Below are 21,400 nucleotides of genomic sequence, written 5' to 3'. Positions count from 1 at the left end.
GTAAAATGATATATCACGGTTTCCACTAAAATATTAAGCAGCACAACTGTTTTCAACATTGATAATAATGATAAATGTTTCAAATCAGCATATTAGAATGATTTCTGAAGGATCATGTGACACTGAAGACTGGAGTAATGATGCTGAAAATACAGCTTTGCATCACAGGCATACATTTCATATTACAATTTAAATTTCAAAAACATTTTATAAAACAGTATAAAGAGGAAGAGTTACAATAGTTGATTTATTTGGTTCAGGAAATAATAGCTTTTAACAACCAACATTGTCGAAAATAAATTAGGTTCTTAATTAGGGCCTTTTGAGGAGGTTATTGCTCTGTCCTCCTTCTACCAAAAAGTATTTATGTATCAGAAACTTTTAAACAAGTGTGTCTTTCTTTACACCCCAAAATATACCTATATGGAACAGAAGCTTAGTTCACACAGATGTGAATACAACTCATTAGATGTTCAATTGTGGTTTAGGTCCACAGTTCATTTACTGGATGAAAAAAAGAGTAGCATATCTTTATACTCCAATGTGCTTATTCAGTACGTAACAATCCCCTATTGTGTTTAATAGTTTCCGTGTGGTGTGTTTCTAGGACTGCCACGGGTCGTTTTCAATCAGTGTAATCAGCTGGAAAACATCCAAATAAAATAGCTTCATAAGGTTTTGGTAATGAAAGAAATCATGTAGACATAAATTGTGTATTGCCGTCATGCCCTGAGGATGTATTTGAAAAATGACTCTCTTGTAATGTTTCCAGCCGCCTCAAAGATTAAAGGGTTTAATTTGTTCATTTGTAGATCATTACTAGGCTTTACCCTGTATATGTGTATATTTTACTATCAAATGTAACATCCATCAAGTAAACCTTTTATGCACCCTTGCAGTACAGCAGTATGTCCTTATAATTTTTACCTGCTGTTCAAATGTGCTAAATGTGTCGTTTTACTTTGAAATGTTGAGTGATTGACCCCTTATGACAAACTTGGTCTTTCCCTTTGCTTATCTCTCTGCACATCCCATTACAAGGGCTTGCAAATTAAGTCCCAGTTTGACATACAGCTTTTTGCAATTGCATACTACAGTAGTGAAGTACGCCTATTCGGACGGGAGGTACATGTCACATGAACAGGAAGTTCAGAGAGATAAGCACAGGGAAAGACCACGTCTGTCATAAAAGGGGTCAAGCATTCCACATTTCACAGTAAACCGACACATTTAGCACATTTGAACAGAAGGTATGAATTATAAGGACACGTACTGCTGTTATAAATTCGAAATGTTATCTTCCTCCTAAATCTGTGTAGTACATGAACACTAAACAGTCACCGAGAGGCTTCACCCGCTCTCCGCACACATGGTACGGTCCTTCTCTCGCTCGCAGTGGTTGGCGCCGGTTGCTTTGCACATGGCCGAGTGAGAAAAAAATCTCTGGATTACTGCAGTAAAATTTACCACCGACTTCTCACCAGCTCGGACTGACAGGAATCGATCTCTAAATGCGAGATACGGAGAATATGGAGGCCGAAATGGAGTATGACGACGGAGAAGAGCCTTCGTTCAGCGATCCGGAGGATTTCGTGGATGACATCAGTGATCAGGGTAAGAGAGGCCTACGGTATTTAGCCCGCCTGCTAACAGCCTGCGAGTCGCACACTACACCCTAAAGCTGAAAATGTGGGCCTGGAACTTACACGAACACCCTTCGGATTAACTGTTTAGCAACATTTGATGCTGCACCACTGCCCTGTTTAAGAATAAACGCGTTTTATTGCGGTTAAAGCGCTCTTATTAACGCTCAGCATGTGCGCGAGCAGGACAAAAGCATCGTAGCAGCTTTAGGGAAATAGACGCGCGTGTCACAGCATTGAGTCAGCAGCTGTTTGCGCCTGATTTCAGGAGGTGTGTTGTAGTGCTGTAACGTCTGGTTACCCATACAGCGTGTTTAAGATGTTGACGGGGTCTTTATGTATGTGTACGCAGAGCTGCTGGAGGATGTTCTGAAGGATAAACCCCTGGAGGCGGACGGCATCGACTCGGTCATTGTGGTTGATAATGTCCCTCAGGTCGGACCAGAACGCCTGGAGAAACTCAGGAACGTCATCCACAAGATCTTCTCAAAGTTCGGCAAAATCACCAATGAATTCTATCCAGACGCAGACGGAAAGACTAAGGGGTAACTTTAACTATTGGTTTGCATGGGGTGTGCTATGGGAAGTAGGAATGCTCCATGATTTCGTTGTCATTTGGTGAATATTATACTTCTATTGCTGCTTGGCCTACTGTTTTAAGATGGATATGATAATATAAACGAAATGCATGGATACTGTACTTTTGTAACCTATTATGCTTATACTGACTAATATGATAAAGCATGGTGGGATTGTGTCAGTCGTTGAATTCTAATTTTCAATGCGCTTCATCTTCACAGGTACATTTTCCTGGAGTATTCTGCACCAAGTCACGCTCTTGAAGCAGTCAAGAACGCCGATGGCTACAAGCTGGACAAGCAGCACACTTTCCGTGTCAATCTGTTCACAGACTTTGATAAGTATGTTGTCCTTAATTGTGCTGATATTGTGAGAGCATTTGTTGCAGAGCTCACAGAATTATAATGGAAACGGCACAGAAGAACGACGCTGTTGGAGACAATTTCAAAAAGATTTTTTTTCTCCAGCTTATGAGCAGGGAATCATTGACAGCCAATCAGAATCCATCCTGCTCGTTAAAGTTCAAGCATTTAAAGCGGCAGGCAACAGTGCGCCCATATAATAAACAGCACATTTACATGCACACCAATAAGATAACTCACAAAAAACAGCTTATTATATAACCTGTTGTCCCGGTATACATGCAAACCTGTAACGCAACGCAAGTAAACCGTGTTTACATGATTCAAGCAGGTTAAGTGGTTGTAAAAAAAATAGTCACAGTTGTGGTCTTCGGTGAAAAATTACTACCATAGGAAATGAATGGGAAATCGACAAAAATTCTGAAGATTCTGAGAACAATCTACCAATCGGCCGCAATGTTGAAAAAAAGTGCACAGCAATGAAGGGGTGAAACTCTGAAACCTCAGGAGTGCAAAACACACACCCACTCACACACACATACACACACACACACACACCCCAATGAACTGTAATAGAACAAATATGTAAAATAAAATCAATAATTCAGCGATTTCAATGCAGTACAAAAGTGGACAACAAGGAAGGGGTTACTCTCTAAAACATCAATAGTGCAAAACAGACCCACACACACCAACACAATTATGTACACAAATGATCTGGTAGGGCTATTACCATACAGCAAAAATGAGTCAAGAGTGTAATAAGAGGTTGAAATGAGATCAGATCCAGGTGGATTAAGCTGTGATGAAGCATTCCTGTTTATTTTTGTTACATTTTTATTGAATTTTAATGTTACTTGTAATGAAATGCTTTATTTGTATTCAGGTTTCACTGTAATTATAAGGTACTATACGGTTATCCGGACCACATGTGATGACCTACCCCAACCCCGCCCCTAAACCTACCCGTCACTGGGGTTACGACAAACCAAGAGCGGTTGTGGTCAGGTGTGGTCCGGATAACCGTATAGTACCAATTATAATAATGCAAAAACGTGTACACTTCAAATATGTATATATTTTTATTATAAACCTTGACAAAAAGTAGTTTTTGAGAACTTCTAAAAAAATACATTCAAATCCACATCTTAAAAGTAAGCAATTTTGTCCAAAAACCTCTAGAGGATTCAAAAGCCACTCCATAGAGAGCTAAACAGGCATCTAGTGGTAACACCATCAAATTACATGTTTTCTTTTATTTTCTCTCAACAGATTGTGCTAATCCACCTTAAAATTAGATTGAAAATGCCTAGTCTCTATATTAATCTGAAATACTGCATTAATTGAAAAATTATTAAGAAAAAATGTATATTCAATGGCAAAAATGGACCATAATTATTGCATACATATTAATAAGTACCATCAAATTCTCTCAAAATACAAAAGAAAAAATATTATTGAACTTAATATATTACATTGAGTTTACTGGGGAAGGGAGGAAGTTTCATTTTCAGATGTCCGGTCACTTTTGACTGCAAAGAGAACAAGTGTGACTCCCAAATGAGGAGCACCAATTCCTGATAGAAGCCCTGCTTCTGACACTTATCGGCCAAAGAAAACAAATTTCAGCAAATGCAAAATATTGACAAACACTAATCTAAAATTTCTCGTTTCTGTAGGTACATGTCAATCTGTGATGAGTGGGAAGCTCCTGAGAAGCAGCCCTTTAAAGATTTTGTGAGTAGTAATTTCTAAGAACTTTTCTGATTATGTGTAATCCAGACTTCTGATTAACATTTGGTGTTTTGGTCTCAGGGAAATCTGCGTCACTGGTTGGAGGATTCTGACTGTCGTGATCAGTACAGCGTAATCTATGACTCTGGTGAAAGAACAGGCATTTTTGCTAATGATGTCAAGGAGCCTATTGAAGTGGAGGAGAGAGCGGTGAGTTCAAAGTTTTTTTGTTTTTTTTTAGGAGAGTTCACCCATTCATCTTTAAAATATAACCAAAAAAATGTGGCCATTATACACATTTAAAATGTGGCCATGTATACTGTATTCAGTATCTTTTTGTACATTTTGCTTGTAGCGCTGGACCGAGACATACGTGCGCTGGTCTCCAAAAGGCACCTACCTGGCCACATTCCATCAGAGAGGCATTGCTCTGTGGGGTGGTGAGAAGTTCAAGCAGATCCAGAGGTTCAGTCATCAGGGGGTCCAGCTCATTGATTTCTCTCCCTGTGAGAGGTATGCCATGTTCCCGTGTTGAAATGGGTTCTTATGTTATATAATGATGATGGTGATAATTATTGTTATATCATTATTTCTATATTTATTTTATAGATATTTCGGAACTTACTCTATTTAAAAACGCACTTGCATGATTCAATTTATGGCGATAATCTGAGTAGCCAAATAATGGCAGTTGAGTCGTTCAATTACTGATTCATTTGTTTAAATACGTCTAAATACATTCTTTTCTTTTTCATGCTATTAAACACATTTTTTAATGTAATTCGTGCTTGCAGATATGTTGTCACGTTCAGCCCTCTTATGGACACTAAAGATGACCCGCAGGCGATTATAATCTGGGATGTTCTCACAGGACAGAAGAAAAGAGGCTTTCACTGTGAAAGCTCTGCCCACTGGCCAATTTTCAAGTAAGTGTGGTTTGAGTTCATTTTCATGGCACGTGTTACTAATTTGATTACAGTCGAATTGGAATATAATAACTTAATCTAAAACTTGTTCTGCTCAGGTGGAGTCCAGATGGGAAGTTCTTTGCCCGAATGACGCAGGACACACTAAGCATCTATGAGACTCCTGTAAGTATCTTGTGTCAGAGATGCAAGGTTGGAAAATCCTCAGGTTTTATTTGTTTAATTAACAAATCAACTTTTATCCTTTTGTAGTCGATGGGTCTTTTGGACAAGAAGAGTTTGAAGATAAATGGAATCAAGTGAGTAAAATAAAACTATTGAGAACATAAATACACTGTCGTTCAAAAGTTTGGAGTTGAAAGTAAGAATTTTCAATGCTTTTGAAAGAATCTCGTAAGCTCACTAAGTCTGCAATTATTTGATCAAAATAGTCAAAACAGTAATATTGCAAAATTGCAAAAACAGCAATTCAGTGTTAAGCGTCACATGATTCTTCATAAATCATTATAATATGAAGATTTGCTGCTCAACAAACATTTCTTATTATTATAAATGTTGAAAACAGTTGTGCTGCTTCATACTTTGGGGGAAACAATGATAGATATATATATATATATTTTTGTCATGATTCTTTGATGATTAGAAAGTGAAAACAAACTTCATTTTTTAAATAGATTTTTTTGTAGTATTATAAACATCTTTACTGTCACTTTTTACTGTATTAATTTCTTTAAAAAATAAAAAAGCACTATCCCTAAACTTTAAAAGTTTTATTCATTGAAATGGCTTGCGCCAAATCTATCACTATTCATTACACTGAATTATTTATCTGTTTGATGTGTGTTTTTTAAAAGATATATTTTAATGTAAAATGAATGCAATGTCCATAGGGATTTCTCCTGGTCACCTGGTGATAACATCATTGCATTCTGGGTTCCTGAGGATAAGGACATCCCAGCAAGGGTGACACTCATGCAGCTTCCATCAAGGAACGAGATCAGAGTCCGCAACCTGTTTAATGTTGTGGATTGTAAACTTCACTGGCAGAAAAATGGAGACTATCTCTGCGTGAAGGTTGACCGAACACCCAAAGGAACGCAGGTATAAGAACTGTATTGAATTTACACTACCAGGTTTAGCTTAAACATTTCCTTTTCATGGATTTGCTCAATTCGTTTTGTACTTCAGGGCGTTGTCACCAACTTTGAGATCTTCCGAATGAGAGAGAAGCAGGTACCTGTGGATGTGGTGGAGATGAAAGGTAAAGAAAAGATAATGTTGCTGTCTCTTCTTTCTGACTGTCTTTTACCCCTACTCTTGGTTCTGATTTCTCTACCCATCTTACAGAGGGCATCATTGCTTTTGCTTGGGAACCAAATGGCAGCAAGTTTGCTGTGCTACATGGTGAATCTCCCAGAATCAGTGTATCTTTCTACCATGTGAAGAACAATGGGAAAATTGACTTAATAAGTGAGTGTTCACATTGTAAACGCATTTCTCTTGACAAGTAGTTTTTAAGATGTGTGCATGATCTAAATATTAAACCCAAAATGTAATGTTTCAGAAATGTTTGACAAGCAACAGGCAAACAGCATCTTCTGGAGTCCACAGGGGCAGTTTTTGGTCTTGGCTGGGTTGAGGAGGTCTGTACTCAATAAAATGTGTTTTTTTTTATGCATTTATTTTTAGAGTGGTTCATTTGTATAATTTTACACGTTTCATCCTGTAGCATGAATGGAGCTCTTGCTTTTGTGGACACGTCAGACTGCACCATGATGAACATCGCAGAGCATTACATGGCCTCAGACGTGGAATGGGACCCCACTGGAAGATATGTTGTGACATCTGTCTCCTGGTGGAGTCACAAGGTGATTTAACTGATTTAAATACAAAAACAGCTAAAATAACAGTAGCCGTCAGAAAGAATCGAATAATACTGAAAAAATGGCCACAAAACAATTAATCAGCACAACTGTTTAAACATTAATAATAAATGATTATTGAGTGGCAAATCAGTATATTAGACTGATTTCTGAAAGATCATGTGACACTAAAGACTGGAGTAATGATGCTGAAAATTCAGCTTTTCCCTCAGGAATAAATTACAGTTTAAAATATATTCAAATAGGAAAGTTATTTTAATCCTAATATTTCACAGTAATTCTGTTTTTACTGAAAATAAATGCAAACTTCGTGACTGTAAGAGACTTCCTTCTTTCAAAAAAATGTTTTTGGTTTAGGTGGACAACGCCTTCTGGCTGTGGACATTCCAGGGCCGTCTTCTGCAGAAGACCAACAAGGAGCGCTTCTGCCAGCTGCTGTGGAGGCCCCGTCCTCCCTCTCTCCTGAGTCAAGAGGAAATAAAGGTGAGATGGGGTCAGATGCAGGGTCACTTTCATTACTCTGTCAACGCCCTTCAGTGTAAAGTCTAATCCCGCCTCGCCTTTTGAAACCCACAGCTCATTAAGAAGGACTTGAAGAAATACTCCAAGATCTTTGAGCAGAAAGATCGTCTCAGTCAGTCTAAAGCATCAAAGGTATGAGAATGATTGAAAGGTTTTTTTTTTTCTAGGATGCACACAGTATTTACATGTGGATCAAAGTTCAGTGCTCAAATTTAGATGAGTGACTTGTGCTTTACAGGAACTGGTGGACAAGAGACGTGCCATGATGGATGAGTATCGCAAATACCGTGAGAGAGCCGCGGAAATTTACCAAGAGCAGAGACCTCTCCGCCTTGAACTTAGAGGAGGTAACTAATGCAGAGAACAGCTCTGTTCATCATTGAGTTTTATTAGCCGCTTTTCCAATGTCGAGCGAGGGCTAACAATGCGCCAGGCGGGTTGCCAATAGCCTCAGACCTCGAGCCGCGAGACAAATCAAGCTGCGTTTCCACTGTCGGGCCAAACAAAATGAGTGGGCCACAATATATTTATTAATAGGCTATAAATACTATATGTAAGGGATAATGTAGAGCGAGGTGGTCGTTATAGCGAATACAACCCCGACAGGCTGATCAGGAACCTGACGGGAAGCGGAGGGGTCTTGAATCAGCCTGAAGGGGTTGTATTTGCTATAACAACCGCCTCGCTCTACATTATCCCGCTTATTACATGGCTACCTACCAAATAACTCAATAATTTGACACAAAATATTGATTTAAAAAGTAGTTTATTGATTTAAAAACGATTGTATTGCTTCCACTAAAGAAAATAGTCCGTTCCGTCTTTACGGTTAGAATCCTGTGTCCATAGCAACGCTCTGTTTTTCATGGCAACGGTGTTATACTTCGCAGCGATCTGATATCAAGAAATAACAGACCGCATTATGTATTTATGTAAGTGTTTTTTTTTGTAAAACAATCCTTCATAACGTTCAGAAAGGCTGAACTAAAGTTAACTAGTGACATTTGCAGTCTTCATTGCACAGTATGTTTGCCGATTTGCATAAGATGTTATGCTTGCAGTGCACGTTCTCGCCCACTGGTATTGTCCTTACAAATGTTCAATGAAAGCATAATTTGTTGTTTGGAATGCAGTGGGCTTATATATTAAAAATATAAAACTCACTGACAGAAGGCTGCTTTCAGTTTCAAATGCTGATACGTGCAATATTTGTGAAGAGTGCTCGCTCATGCGGCTGTGCGCAACTCCGTGTGGTTAAATGTTCTTGCATCGCAAAATGCTTTTATGACACGAAATTAATGTAAACACAGTCAGTAATGTCTTAAAGGGATAGTTCACCCAAAAATGAAAATTAGCCCATGATTTACTCACTCTGAAGCCATCCTAGGTGTGTATGTCATTCTTCTTTCAGACGAATACAATTGGAGTTATATTAAAAATGTCCTGGCTCTTCCAAGCCTTATAATGGAAGTCCATCAAACCCTATCCATCTGTGATAAAAGTGCTCGAAACGGCTCTGGGGGGGTTAATAAAGGCCTTCTGAAGTGAAGCGATCGTGTAAGAAAAATATCCATATTTAAAACTTTATCGACTAAAATAACTAGCTTCCGGCAGATGGCGACACGCAAGTCGACCTACGCCAAAAGAGTAACACTTGAACTTGACGCACATCGTAATGATGAACGCGGTTGCCCAGCCCTGTTTGAACCGCGAGAGGCGTCAGAGCTTACGCATCGTCAGAGCTTACGCATCGTCAGAGCTTACGCATCGTCAAGTGTTACTCTTTAGGCGTAGGTCTACTTGCGTGTCGCCGTCTGCCGGAAGCTAGTTATTTTAGTCGATAAAGTTTTAAATATGGATATTTTTCTTACACGAACGCATCGCTTCACTTCAGAAGGCCTTTATTAACCCCTGCAGAGCCGTTTCGAGCACTTTTATCACGGATGGATAGGGTTTGATGAGCTGCCAAAATTATATACCCATTGACTCCCATTATAAGGCTTGGAAGAGCCAAGGAATTTTTTATACAACTCCAATTGTATTCGTCTGAAAGAAGAATATTATACACCTAGGATGGCTTCAGGGTGAGTAAATCATGGGCTAATTTAAATTTTTGGGTGAACTATCCCTTTAAGGGATCAAACAGACAGGACAAACCACATCTTGTGTTTTAAAAGAGATCTGCACTTTAGTGTGAATGCAGCTTATCGGCTCTACCGCTGTCTATGATGTCGTCATCATCGGTAATAATAAAACCGTAAAGACGAGAAAGAGAAAAATCATTCACTGCTCTTGAGAGGAAAACGTTCAGGTATACTCTAGCACTCTTTGTTTATTGCTTATGTTTTATTTTCCCTCTTTATTTACTAGCTTTTTATGTTTTGTTAGACCTAGTTTAAATAGGCTATTTAAAATTCTTTACATGCAATTGTTTTAATTTAATTATTAAAGTGTAATTATTTTAGAGAATACTTTTTACATTTTAAGTTCTATTAAAGGGTCACGAAACCCCCCTCTTTCAGCTCAAGTCTAGCTCACAACCTTTTTAAAAAATGCGACTTAATTGGGTGTGGATGGCTGTGAGAAGAAGGGAGGGGAGTGGGTGTGGTGTGGCACGGCAGGGGAGAGGCGAGGGGGGGGATAACTGTCATCGTCAGTGGCCCATGCATATCAACTGTCACTAAAAATGAGTGGAAAACCGTTAAAGTCTAATGAAATACACTGACACCTTATTTTTCTCCTTTCAAAAGTAACTGAATGCCCTGCTACATATATTAGCCTACTGTAATCGTTATTGTTTTTAAAACATATTAATGTACATGTATAATTATAATGTCATTATAAAATATATTTTTATATTTTATTTTTTTTATATACACACTATAAATGCATATATTATTATTATTATTATTATTATTATTTGAAAATGATTAATTTTCTGCTTTTAAAAAAAAAAACGTTCCGTACGTAGCCTAGAACCTGAACCTCCATAATAAAGATGGACAGTGACATAGAAATTTGCACGAATTAAGCATATGTTCCGTACAATTGAGAGATTAGCGAAATTTTAATAACGAGTGCTTATTTAACAAAAGGCAAGTAAAACGGTTAGGGTTACATTTTAGACACACCTCTGAAGGGATAGAAAAGTCCTCGGGACTTGGTACCGCATCACTCGCAAGTCGCAACCTGCATTGGTGAACAATGCAGTTCTCTTGCTTCGAGAACTGGAAAATGCTTGCTACACACACATAGTTTAGATGTGTCAGTGGTTGATGGCCAACCAACCATCGGCAGCCAGAGTCTAGCCCTGGCAGCATCGCGGGGAAAGATATGCAACGTTCTGGAACTTTTGCAACATGAAAAATTGCGTCCCATGATTGCGTCTCTCATCTACTACACAATATCACAGTTTGACATGTCTGTCATTGGAAAGACCCACATGGTCTCATGAATAATTATGAGACTCCGATGAGTCATCAAAGTCCTACAGTGCTCTGCAGCCTCACAGGCTGTGACGTGGACACGATGAAGATTTTAAACCCGGAAGATGAAAATAGTGGAAAAAACCTCAAATTTAACCTTGTCTTCAATGGTGTTCAACACACATACCTCTGTTAAAATCTCAGAACATTTGGTTTAGGGTTTTATGACCCTTTAATAAGATTAATTGATAAGAAAAAAAGTAGATCAAGAATCGTTTTGGAATTGGATCATGATTCCCAGAATCGGATCGAATCATGAGTTGATTAAAGATTCCCACCCCTACTATACAGAGATTTATTGTTTGTCTTTGTTGAATAATACAGAAAATAAAGAGCTTAAAAAATTACTGCATATTAAATCGCAATATTGGTAAAAAAAAAAAGTGCAATTATTTTCCAAACTCGTTCAGCCCTGGTGTCAGTGCACCATTATAAATGACTACGCAAGTCAGAGCATGCAGATGAAATACAATAAACCCTATCATGTTCTCTTGCATTTGGATGCTGATGTTTGGGAACACAAACGTGTGAGACACTTCTGTGAGGGAATTAACTAAATCATTCTGATGACAGACTCTAGCTCAGGCATTTCAGGATGATCAAACCAACATTTTAGATGCTGTGTAATAATATTTCTTCGTGGGTTAGTCCAGTTATCCAATCACATCCTCTGTTGAGGCAGTTTTTTTTGTTGTGCATAGAGGGATTTATTTTGTAAATGTGTTTCCATTGTAGTTTGTGTACGTCGTCTTATCAGATAACAAATTGAACCGCCTCAGTTGAGCTTAAGCACATTTTTAGAATATATGCGCTTCCATCCAGCATTTTTATTTTATGCAATATCCCAAAATGTGCATAAAAATAGGTGAATGGAAACAGCAAGTGGCAAGGAACCCAAAATACGTGACAGAAACAAGACTCAGTCTGTGATGGTTATGACATTTAATTGTCAACAGAATAATTATTGTCAACATGTAATTATTGTGACAGTCCTACCTAGAGGTTGAGTTTGGGTAAACACTATATTCTAGTCATCACTGGATTTTCTAATCTTTTCTAGGTGTGGACACTGATGAGCTAGACAGCAACATCGATGATTATGAGGAAGAGACCATTGAGTTTTTCATCAATGAAGAAATTATTCCCATTGGAGATCTGTAATTCCAGCAGCAGGTACTGTATTTGCAGCAGTATTACTCTGGCATGGTCTTTGTAACACCTTGGAACAGTCATAATTATATTGTTTTCTTATTTTCAGTATCCGTTTTTTAGTGGAGGAGTGTGGCAAATTGAGGGATCCCCATATAAGAGTATTCCTTGTTATCATCAGTCAAGTGCCTTTTAATACTGGTCGCTGCAGAAGGAGAATTTGGTGCCACTGTTGACTGCTGCTTTTTAACAAAATCATCCAGCTGTGGGAGAAGCTACCCTGCCAACATCATCCAGGCCTGCTTTTGGTGGATCTGATCGTAACGTGTTCTTGTTCCTGCCTTTGGTTGGTCTACCTCATCAAAGGGTGTCACCATGGCACAAAATGCCATAAACTGTTTTTACATCAGCTCACCGAAGGAAAACTTTTTGTTTCCTAAGATTTTCCAAAAGGCAAACTTGTACTCTAGTGTGCAAAAATGGCACTACAGTGGTCTATATCCTCCTCCATTCAGATTACCTGATATTAAATGTGCAACAAGGGAATAAAGTTGAACTGAAATTTAATTATTTGTTGTTTTTCTCTATTGTTGAAACTTTTGCTACTTCTACCTTACTAAACTTCAGTTGATAGTGTATTTTAGACAATAATAGGTTTTCGTGCAGAAACAATATCGGGGATTTTAGGAAATGTTGGAGTAAATATAAAGGAATGATCAATTTTGTACTATGTGACGTTCAGATTTTTTTCAACCTTAGTGTGTGTTTTTGTTTGGCTTTTAGTATGAATATGTTAGCCTAACTGTTATCAATAAGCTAGTGTGCTCCTAAACAATGACAATATTCACATTTAGAAGATAAAAGCGTTCAAAACTTACAGTCCCTCACTTCTGCCAATATGGATCAATAATTTTGATGACATCACTCTGCAATTCAGCTTCTCCTCAGATTTTCTGTCCAATCAAATGCTCTCTATAAAGTGTCCTGCCCCCTACACTATAAATAGATGCTGAAGCTGAGGCTAAAATCTGTCATTTTGTTCACACATTTACTATGTACAATGGTGAATGGCACATAGTGCACTATATGGTGGATAGGGAACAATTCAGACATATAATAAATTATACTTTCCATTGGGGCGAATTAAGTCTGGTTTTACGTTACTGTCGCACAAACACAGACTGCTCCGGTCCAGGGACATGATAGCACAGAGCGGATCACAAAATGTATTGGACCCCATTTGAATTCTGCACAGAATGCTATATTTTAAAGCGACATGGAGGAGAAATGTCTAGAGATTGGGAGGAAACTGCGGCTTTACCGAGCTCAACGACTCTGTTTTTTTTTTTTTAATGGGAGGAGCTATTCGGTATGTCCTGTCCTGCCTTCCTGTTTCAGTGGAAATTACGCCAAAACCACTGATCTATATAGAATGACATTCTATATAGATCAGTGGCCAAAACTCATCACACTGACTGCATCCGGAATGGCATATTACTTCCTTACTATAAAGCAGGCGAAAAACAAACATTATGTGACACAAGTATGTCCGAATTCACAGTATTCGTTAACGAGTAAGCAAAAAATACCCGGATAACCTACTTCTTCCGGCGAGATTCTGAAGTGTGCATATGATGGACACTTTACTATCCCATGAGGCCACGAGAGAGGATTTATGAATGGCAGTGAAGCTAGGTAGTTTATATACTGTCTATGGGTACGTAACTCTGACTGGTAGGTCACATGATAATTACAACATGGCGATTCTAGTCCAGATTACATTCATACAACACACATTCACCGTTGTAAAGTAATTTTTTATTGAAAATAAGTAGCCAACCTGTACCTACCTAGTATGCGATTTCGGACGCAACCATTGAATAATGCTGCACGTTTCAAGGCACTTTCTTGGGCTTTTACATTTTTTCACGTTTGATTTTATGTGGTCCCATGTTGCTATGATTAACATATTGTTGCAAATGTTAAGAACATTTATTTATTTTATTGATGATGGCTCTAGACACCAAAGTTTTATTGTGGTAGCGTTTCCAACTGTTGCATTTTGCCAGAAATTATTGTATTGTAGGTGACACCTTTCATTATGTGGTCTTTTCTCTATAAAATATAAAAAGCGAAAGAGTGCTGCTGTGTGCTGACAAAACTGTATCAGCAGCAGAACCTTGCGTTCACGGGCAGAAATCTCGCGATATCTGTGCGGACTGGAGCACCGAAGCGCCTCTGTGTCAACAACCCGCGCGCTGCACATCCCTCCTCAGCTGACGCCGTCTGCCTGCCTGCCGAGAAATATACACTCCTGCTATGAGGTGAGACCGTTATCGTTACAGCCACGTTTGGACACGTTACACATTAATTTCGACCATATCATTCTTAACATAGTACTCATTTAATTCCGTGTGCTCGAATCACAACCGATGTACAAAACCCCAGGCATGAGTAGCTTCATGACTTCCTATGGAAAAAAGTGGTGTAAGCACTTGCTCTAGATTTGAATTCATATCTTCATGTTGCCAATTTAAAAAAACAATCGACACAGTATCATCCAATTTAACCAGAATCAGCTGCTTAGTAGAAAGTATGTATACATGAATGGCTTTGGAGGAGTTTTCACGGATAAGCTCGAATGTTTGCCGCTTCCTCCCACAGTAAGAGATGGTGTCAAAGAGCTGCATTGTGTCCAGCTGAATGTGAGGGGTCGCCTTTGCCTTTGAAATGAACGCGAGGGCATGGCAAATGTATAGCTGTTCAACTGTGAGTTTTCCGAATGATAATTGGCCTGAATTTAAATAAGAAATTCATACATCGAAAAATCCACATGTGTAGTGTAGCTCGTAAACATTTGTCAGTTTTTTGAGTGATTATTATTACGCCTCGCTCGCTAACGTTACTATGCACTCACATTTGTTTGTAGCCGACATAATTTTGTCTTGTGCTCTGACGCCATTCACTGAACGAGCCTATAACTGTGCGTTATCATCAGCCTCTTGTTTTGTCACACACGACAAATGTTCCAGAGGAATTTAATGGTTCTGTTCCAACAAAACATTAATTACTGCTGTTTCCTATGTAGTTGTGTTCGCATTCTGTCTCCGCACTCCTTACAAGGAAGATAATAATCATATCCATATTTAATGTAGAAGCCAGTAAACCCCTTCAGGGTGATATGAGGCCCCAGTGTGCCAAAATAACCATTGACAGAGGCTACATTACATTACTTATTAAATAAATCTGTTCGAACTAAAACACCCTCAGTGTTATGTAAGGGATAATGTTTAGTCAGTCAGTCAGTCAGTCAGTCAGTTATTATGCTCAAACAACCCCTGACAGGATTTAATTTGTAAAATTGGCCTGCTGTGCGAATAAATGGACATGAGGATCATGTGTCAAAATATGAATATCAACTTGTTTTTCTTAAAGCATCCAATAAGTAAAGATCTGACAAGCGTCTGGTCAATAATATGAATTATTTGTAAAAGTAACTTTTTCTATGGACCGGTTAAAATATAGGCTACTAAACAATTTAAAAAATCCTTCCAGATTTTTTTTTAAACGCTATGCATCATACACTTGCTGACTGTACATAAATGGTTAACAAGAAAAACTGAGCATCATACACTAAGTGACTGATGATCACACACAACACTCAATCACGACCAACCAATCAGAAAGAAATGAAAATGTTGTGTCATGTAAAGAGAATATGAAATGTTACTTTTCTATTGCATAATGAAGGTCGCAATATTGCAAAACATTGAACCACGTAGTTTGCACACTCTTGACTTCCATTTTCTGGTTTGTTTTCCTCTACTTCAGAGTATGATGTATGCGGTCTGGGCTGTGGATTATGTAATGGAGTTGAGATGAGAATGGCACTCTCTCAGTCGAAATCAACCAAAATGGGAAAATCGAGACTGTTCCGAATTTTTATGATCGTGGGTGCCGTCTTCATGATCCTTCTTATAATCATATACTGGGATGACGTGGGGGCCTCTAATTTTTACCTGCACACAACCATCTCCGGGCCCCATCCGTCCCGCCTCTCTCCACTGGCCCGTCGTGACCCTGAGAAGAAAATAGAGGAAGACAAAGAGAGCTCGTTCTTGATGGACATAGATGCTTTTGTCAACCAGTTCTTGGAAGGAACCGCAGACCCCACGGAACAGGTGAGAGGAGAACCGCCCCCTGGAGACCCTCACAATCAGTCCTCTGAGAAATCGGATGAGAAATTTGTCCCGAGACGAGAGTGGAAGATCCATCTGACGCCAATTGACCCTGAGAAAAAACAGAAGCAAGAGAGTAGAAAGCAGCTGATCCAAGATGTGTGCAGTAACAGAAGTTTTTTAGACTTCCCTGGGAAGAACAGGACTTTTGATGACATACCCAATAAAGAGTTGGATCACCTCATTGTGGACGACAGGCATGGAATAATTTACTGTTACGTTCCCAAGGTGGCCTGCACAAACTGGAAGCGCATTATGATCGTGTTGAGCGAGAGCCTGTTATTGGACGGCGTGCCCTACCAAGACCCTCTAGATGTTCCTCAGGAGCTCATCCACAACAGTAGCCTGCACTTCACCTTCAACAAGTTCTGGAAGCGCTATGGAAAGTTCTCACGGCACCTCATGAAAATCAAGCTTAAGAAATACACCAAGTTTCTGTTTGTCAGGGATCCTTTTGTACGACTGATCTCTGCCTATCGCAACAAATTCGAGCAAGAGAACGAGGACTTCTACAAGAGATTCGCTGTTATCATGCTAAAAAGATATAGCAATTACTCGGATCCCCCGGCCTCAGTCGTGGATGCTTTCGCCGCTGGGATTCGACCGTCTTTCTCAAATTTCGTTCGGTATTTACTGGATCCTAACACTGAGAAAGAGATGCCTTTCAACGAGCACTGGAGACAAATCTACCGTCTGTGCCATCCCTGCCAGATAAATTACGATTTCGTGGGGAAGCTGGAGACCTTGGATGAGGATGCTGAGCATTTGTTGCGGATTCTCCGCGTAGACAATGTCGTCGAGTTCCCGCAAAGCCATCGTAACCGTACGGTCAGCAGTTGGGAGCAGGATTGGTTCGCCAGCATACCATTGGAGTCCAGAAAAGAGCTGTACAGGCTCTATGAAGCCGACTTTAAACTGTTTGGATATTCCAAACCAGAGAAGTTGTTACATGAGTGATATGTTCATCGTCAGCTTTACTGGGGTGCTGAAAATATTTTCACAGCACAATAAACACGGTGATGGGAGCTCCTGATGCCTGGTCCCTAATGCGCGGCTTTTTCACTTTATTCTGTTTATAAAGGCTCTTTCACATGACTCTCGTCCAAGGGATCAATGTTTGTATAGTTTGCATGGTCCACTTAAATCCTGCAGGTAGATACTCTAATTGAACCATCTGCTTTCAAAAAGCATCTTTCTCCACTCAGCCATGGGTGGATTACGTGCCGGGAACAAAAACAAGATATTGTGGCCACGTGTGCAAATTAGTCCCTTGTTTTAGTCCAATCTTGGCCATGATTTAACCTGTTAAAGGCAGAGAGTATGCACGTTTGCAACTGCTAGAGGTCGCTTATTCAAAACAATAACAACGACATAGCTTGATGACGCTGTGACGAGTTGTCGTGTTCACCTCCACAGCTGTTTTCTCGTTATGGGGTTATATTTGGCGACAGAACCCACAGTAAACGATAATGAATAATTTGTGGTCTATCACGAATGTGCAAAACAAACAACTGTGGCTTGCTAGACGTGTCTTAGCTATCACCATAAATTATGTATCATTCGAAAGCTTGCACACTTAAAACTGTTTTGAAATCGGAAATTGCATCACAATGGAAATGGTCATTTAAATCCTTTTAGCGGGCTCAATTTTTGCGATATCAACTTAAAATTTGGAACACAACTTGGTTTGGCACATCATGCCTTGGATTTGCTAGCAATAATTTTAGAGTCCAAATTATGTTATACATTTTTTAGTTCAGTACATTTGGTTTACAGTAAACAATCTTTTATAGCTTTAGTTTCATTTTTGAAGTGCTTTCACATCTGCAATAATCGGCTCAGTATCCTCTTTAAAAAGCTTGCAACCATTTTCACATATATGTTCAAAATGGGGGGTGACAATTAACAGGTTAAATAAATTAAAAAAGTGAGCGAATTAGTTTACCGTGGCCATGATTTAACTAGAACAAGGGGAAATAAGAGTACAACATGGACACAATTTAACTAAAACGAGGGGACAATTTTTTAAATCATGGCCATAAATTAAGTTGTGCGAATGATTTCTTCATGGCCAGAGTATCTATTTCTTTCGTCATGTCATGTCCGTACAAAAGTATTTGTTTTCACAAATATTTCATTGTATAATTTGTTTTATCACTTTATATTATAGCCTAGTTATATTACAGATTTGTTTTTTAATGATTTACCAGTGCCTGTTTTTTTTTTTGTTGTTGTTTTTTTTGAAACAATGAAATGGGATTTGGATGTTTTTCCTAGATCTAGCCTTTGACGTCAAAGCTCACGATAGTCACTAATAAATGGGTTTGTGACTGGTGAAAAAGCGTGAAAAGCATAGCTGACTGTGTCACTGGCTGCACTTCGAAAAGATCAGTGATAAACAGCAAACTTTGCGCTTTTAGCATTTGCCCTGTCTTGAGGGTAATGCTGTAGCTTGATGCTTCACACTATATGGTTCAGTGCATTGGGGGGACGCTGATGCGAGTCATGTGAAAGAGTCTTTAGGTCTTTGTGAAGCTTACGGGCATTGAAAGTAATACTGTAGTGAATATACATTCCTTGCACACAGGTTACATTTCCTCAATCCATTTCCCAGTTACCCCCTAAATGTGTAACTGTTTGCATTTGTATATGGACCTCATCGACAATTTGGAGAGAGACATTTAGATGGTTACCTACTCAGTGAAGTCTGCACAATGTCATTTTTTTTAATATACCGAACAGTGGTTTAAAAACAAACTCGTCACCTCATCAGTATTTTCCTTATAGTTTGGATGGATGTAGATCAGAATGGATGTTATAATCCCAGCAAGAGACATTTGTCCCTCAGTTTTGTAGTTGTATAGTTGTATGTATTAGTTAATAAACATCCACCAAACTAAAATATCACAAGAAATAAATAAAAAAAGTATTGTACATTAAGCAAGTGCACATATTAGAGTATTTTAGAATATTTTTGTAACCTTTTACAATTAAATGTGAAAAGTGAAGGCACATTTGTCCTTGGAAAAAAGCTAGATGACATTTTGAAATGCAAGCAAACATTTTACACATTTATTTTTTAAAATCATAAAGGGATCTGCTGCTCTTACAGCAGTTTATTTGCTCTTCTTTAAGATGGCACATTAATGTGTCCGTTGTTTCCATGGTTTCCACACACTTTTTTTCCACACATGGATTGTTTCAACCATTTTAAAGCAGTTCACAGTTATTATTGTACAAAATTGCTAGTGTTCTGCAGTGAAACAAGTAAATGGAGTAACTGACATCAGAAGACATTTCTTTGTAACGAAGGCTGGAGTATTCAGATTATTGCCTGTTCTTGTCAAGGAAATCTTGCCTTTCATCATTTTGATCCTTTTCTTCTTTTAGTGTGTAGCAGGGTCTGATCTGCAGCATGCTATAGATGTTAGCATGTGTGCCTTGCAGTCCTTCATAAATATGCATCACTCAAGAATACTGTAGCAAACTATATTCTTTTTTTGCTCTGGAAAAATAAAGGCCTTGTTTGCATATTGTTAGGAATATAAGTGAAGGCACAGGGTATTTATTCCTTACCTCGTAAGAGTTATTCTGTGTAGAGAGTTGATGCACAGATGTCAGTTGTGTTTATAGTTCCTCTACTAGTCGCAATTTGAACGTGGGCATGTGCAAAAGTAGTATTTAAGGATGTATTATGATTATTTTTAATAGTATTTACTAAGAAAGTGTTTCTTGTACTTTCGGTCATGTTTTCGTGCCGCATTTTGCACATCCGATCATGTATAAAACCAACCTTAAAGGCAGTGAGAGATGGGATGAGATCGTATATTGTAGTAGGAATAGGATTTAATGCTGTGGAGCACAAGTGTAGCATGATTGTCGTGAAAGGGCCAAAGGCAACGGGACGCCCCAGTTCAGCCAGCCTTCAGGGCAAGCCACAGTTCTGGATTGCTGCACTGTTGGGCCCATTTGGTTGCAGTGCCTTTGGAGAAAAGTTTACACAAAGTATTTTTGTAAGCGAGTCTCTGACTTGCAGTGAAAACAATTAAAGCTCCTACTTTTTAAAAAAATTTAGTAGTGCTTAGAATATGTGTTGCATCATGGAAAATATCCGATTTTTTGCCACAATTCTGGTGGTGCTGTTGAGATTTGTCACATCAGTTCCACGTGTTCTTATTTCATAAATCACAAGATCTGTTACATGGGGAAAAGTTTTTAAAACGCGTGTGCAGTTGCCAATGTTGTTGATTTTCTGTTTTAAATGAGGACCTGTGTATGTTTTGTATACAGTTGGTGCCACATTGTACAAAGAAAAGTGTTGTTTAGTGATTGTTTTAATGCCAATATTAATGAAAAATATATATATATTTTTTTTTAAATCTGATGTACTTTTCAGTCATAGGAATTTCTTTGTTGCATGAAATATTTTTCAGGAGATCATGATGAGTGCAAAAGGGAAACATTTGTTACATTAAATCAGGTCTTAGCCTAATAATGTTTTCTTGACATTTTGGATTGGTTTGCTTTTTTCTGTTGGCCAATGTACATAGCTCTTCTTTTATTTATTATGATATTATTTAATGCTTCAAAAGAAAAAAAAAGATTCAATAAAGATCAGTGCATGGTGCAAACACTGTAAAGCTGTTATCTGCCCTTTATTTGTTTTACAGAAGTGCTGTTCATTAATACAGTAACCACGTTTATTCAGTGACGTTCAGCCTGATTGATTCAAACTATAAGTGTATATATTGATAAACTGTCTGTTGTATCCCACATTTCTCTACTCTACTACAATGACATGTTAAAATTTAGTGCATGTGAGTAGAATAAATAAAATAAATACTAAATATTATAATAATCAATTTAAATGCTACAAGTG

At 38.4% G+C, this 21,400-nt stretch overlaps 2 protein-coding genes across 7 annotated transcripts; both read left to right on the top strand.

The window, feature by feature from the left end:
* Positions 1–1,136: 1,136 nt before the first annotated feature.
* eif3ba (eukaryotic translation initiation factor 3, subunit Ba) lies at positions 1,137–12,850 on the top strand. Its single transcript, XM_081381470.1, has 19 exons — positions 1,137–1,614; positions 1,996–2,188; positions 2,444–2,563; positions 4,264–4,321; positions 4,400–4,528; positions 4,674–4,831; positions 5,113–5,244; positions 5,343–5,409; positions 5,497–5,543; positions 6,135–6,345; positions 6,433–6,505; positions 6,592–6,714; positions 6,809–6,887; positions 6,974–7,112; positions 7,485–7,610; positions 7,704–7,781; positions 7,888–7,996; positions 12,195–12,307; positions 12,393–12,850. Exons 1-18 carry the CDS (start codon positions 1,512–1,514, stop codon positions 12,293–12,295), a joined length of 2,046 nt encoding a protein of 681 aa, XP_081237596.1. The 5' UTR covers positions 1,137–1,511; the 3' UTR covers positions 12,296–12,307; positions 12,393–12,850.
* Positions 12,851–13,938: 1,088 nt separating this feature from the next.
* chst12a (carbohydrate (chondroitin 4) sulfotransferase 12a) lies at positions 13,939–21,158 on the top strand. 6 transcript variants are annotated; one of them, XM_081383805.1, is made up of 4 exons: positions 13,939–14,000; positions 14,416–14,607; positions 14,948–15,052; positions 16,115–19,300. In XM_081383805.1, the coding sequence occupies exon 4, from the start codon at positions 16,162–16,164 to the stop codon at positions 17,476–17,478; it is 1,317 nt and encodes a 438-aa protein (XP_081239931.1). In that variant the 5' UTR covers positions 13,939–14,000; positions 14,416–14,607; positions 14,948–15,052; positions 16,115–16,161; the 3' UTR covers positions 17,479–19,300. The 6 variants fall into 6 exon arrangements, with proteins under 6 accessions (XP_081239931.1, XP_081239927.1, XP_081239932.1 ...); XM_081383803.1 differs by having other exon boundaries at positions 13,941–14,017; XM_081383804.1 differs by having other exon boundaries at positions 13,946–14,017; positions 14,457–14,607.
* Positions 21,159–21,400: the final 242 nt, after the last annotated feature.

Source organism: Scardinius erythrophthalmus (genome assembly GCF_964197995.2).
Source record: "Scardinius erythrophthalmus genome assembly, chromosome: 1".
Classification (NCBI taxonomy): Eukaryota; Metazoa; Chordata; class Actinopteri; order Cypriniformes; family Leuciscidae; genus Scardinius; species Scardinius erythrophthalmus.
The sequence above is the reverse complement of the archived record's forward strand: the minus strand, read 5'-3'. Positions and strand labels throughout refer to the sequence as shown.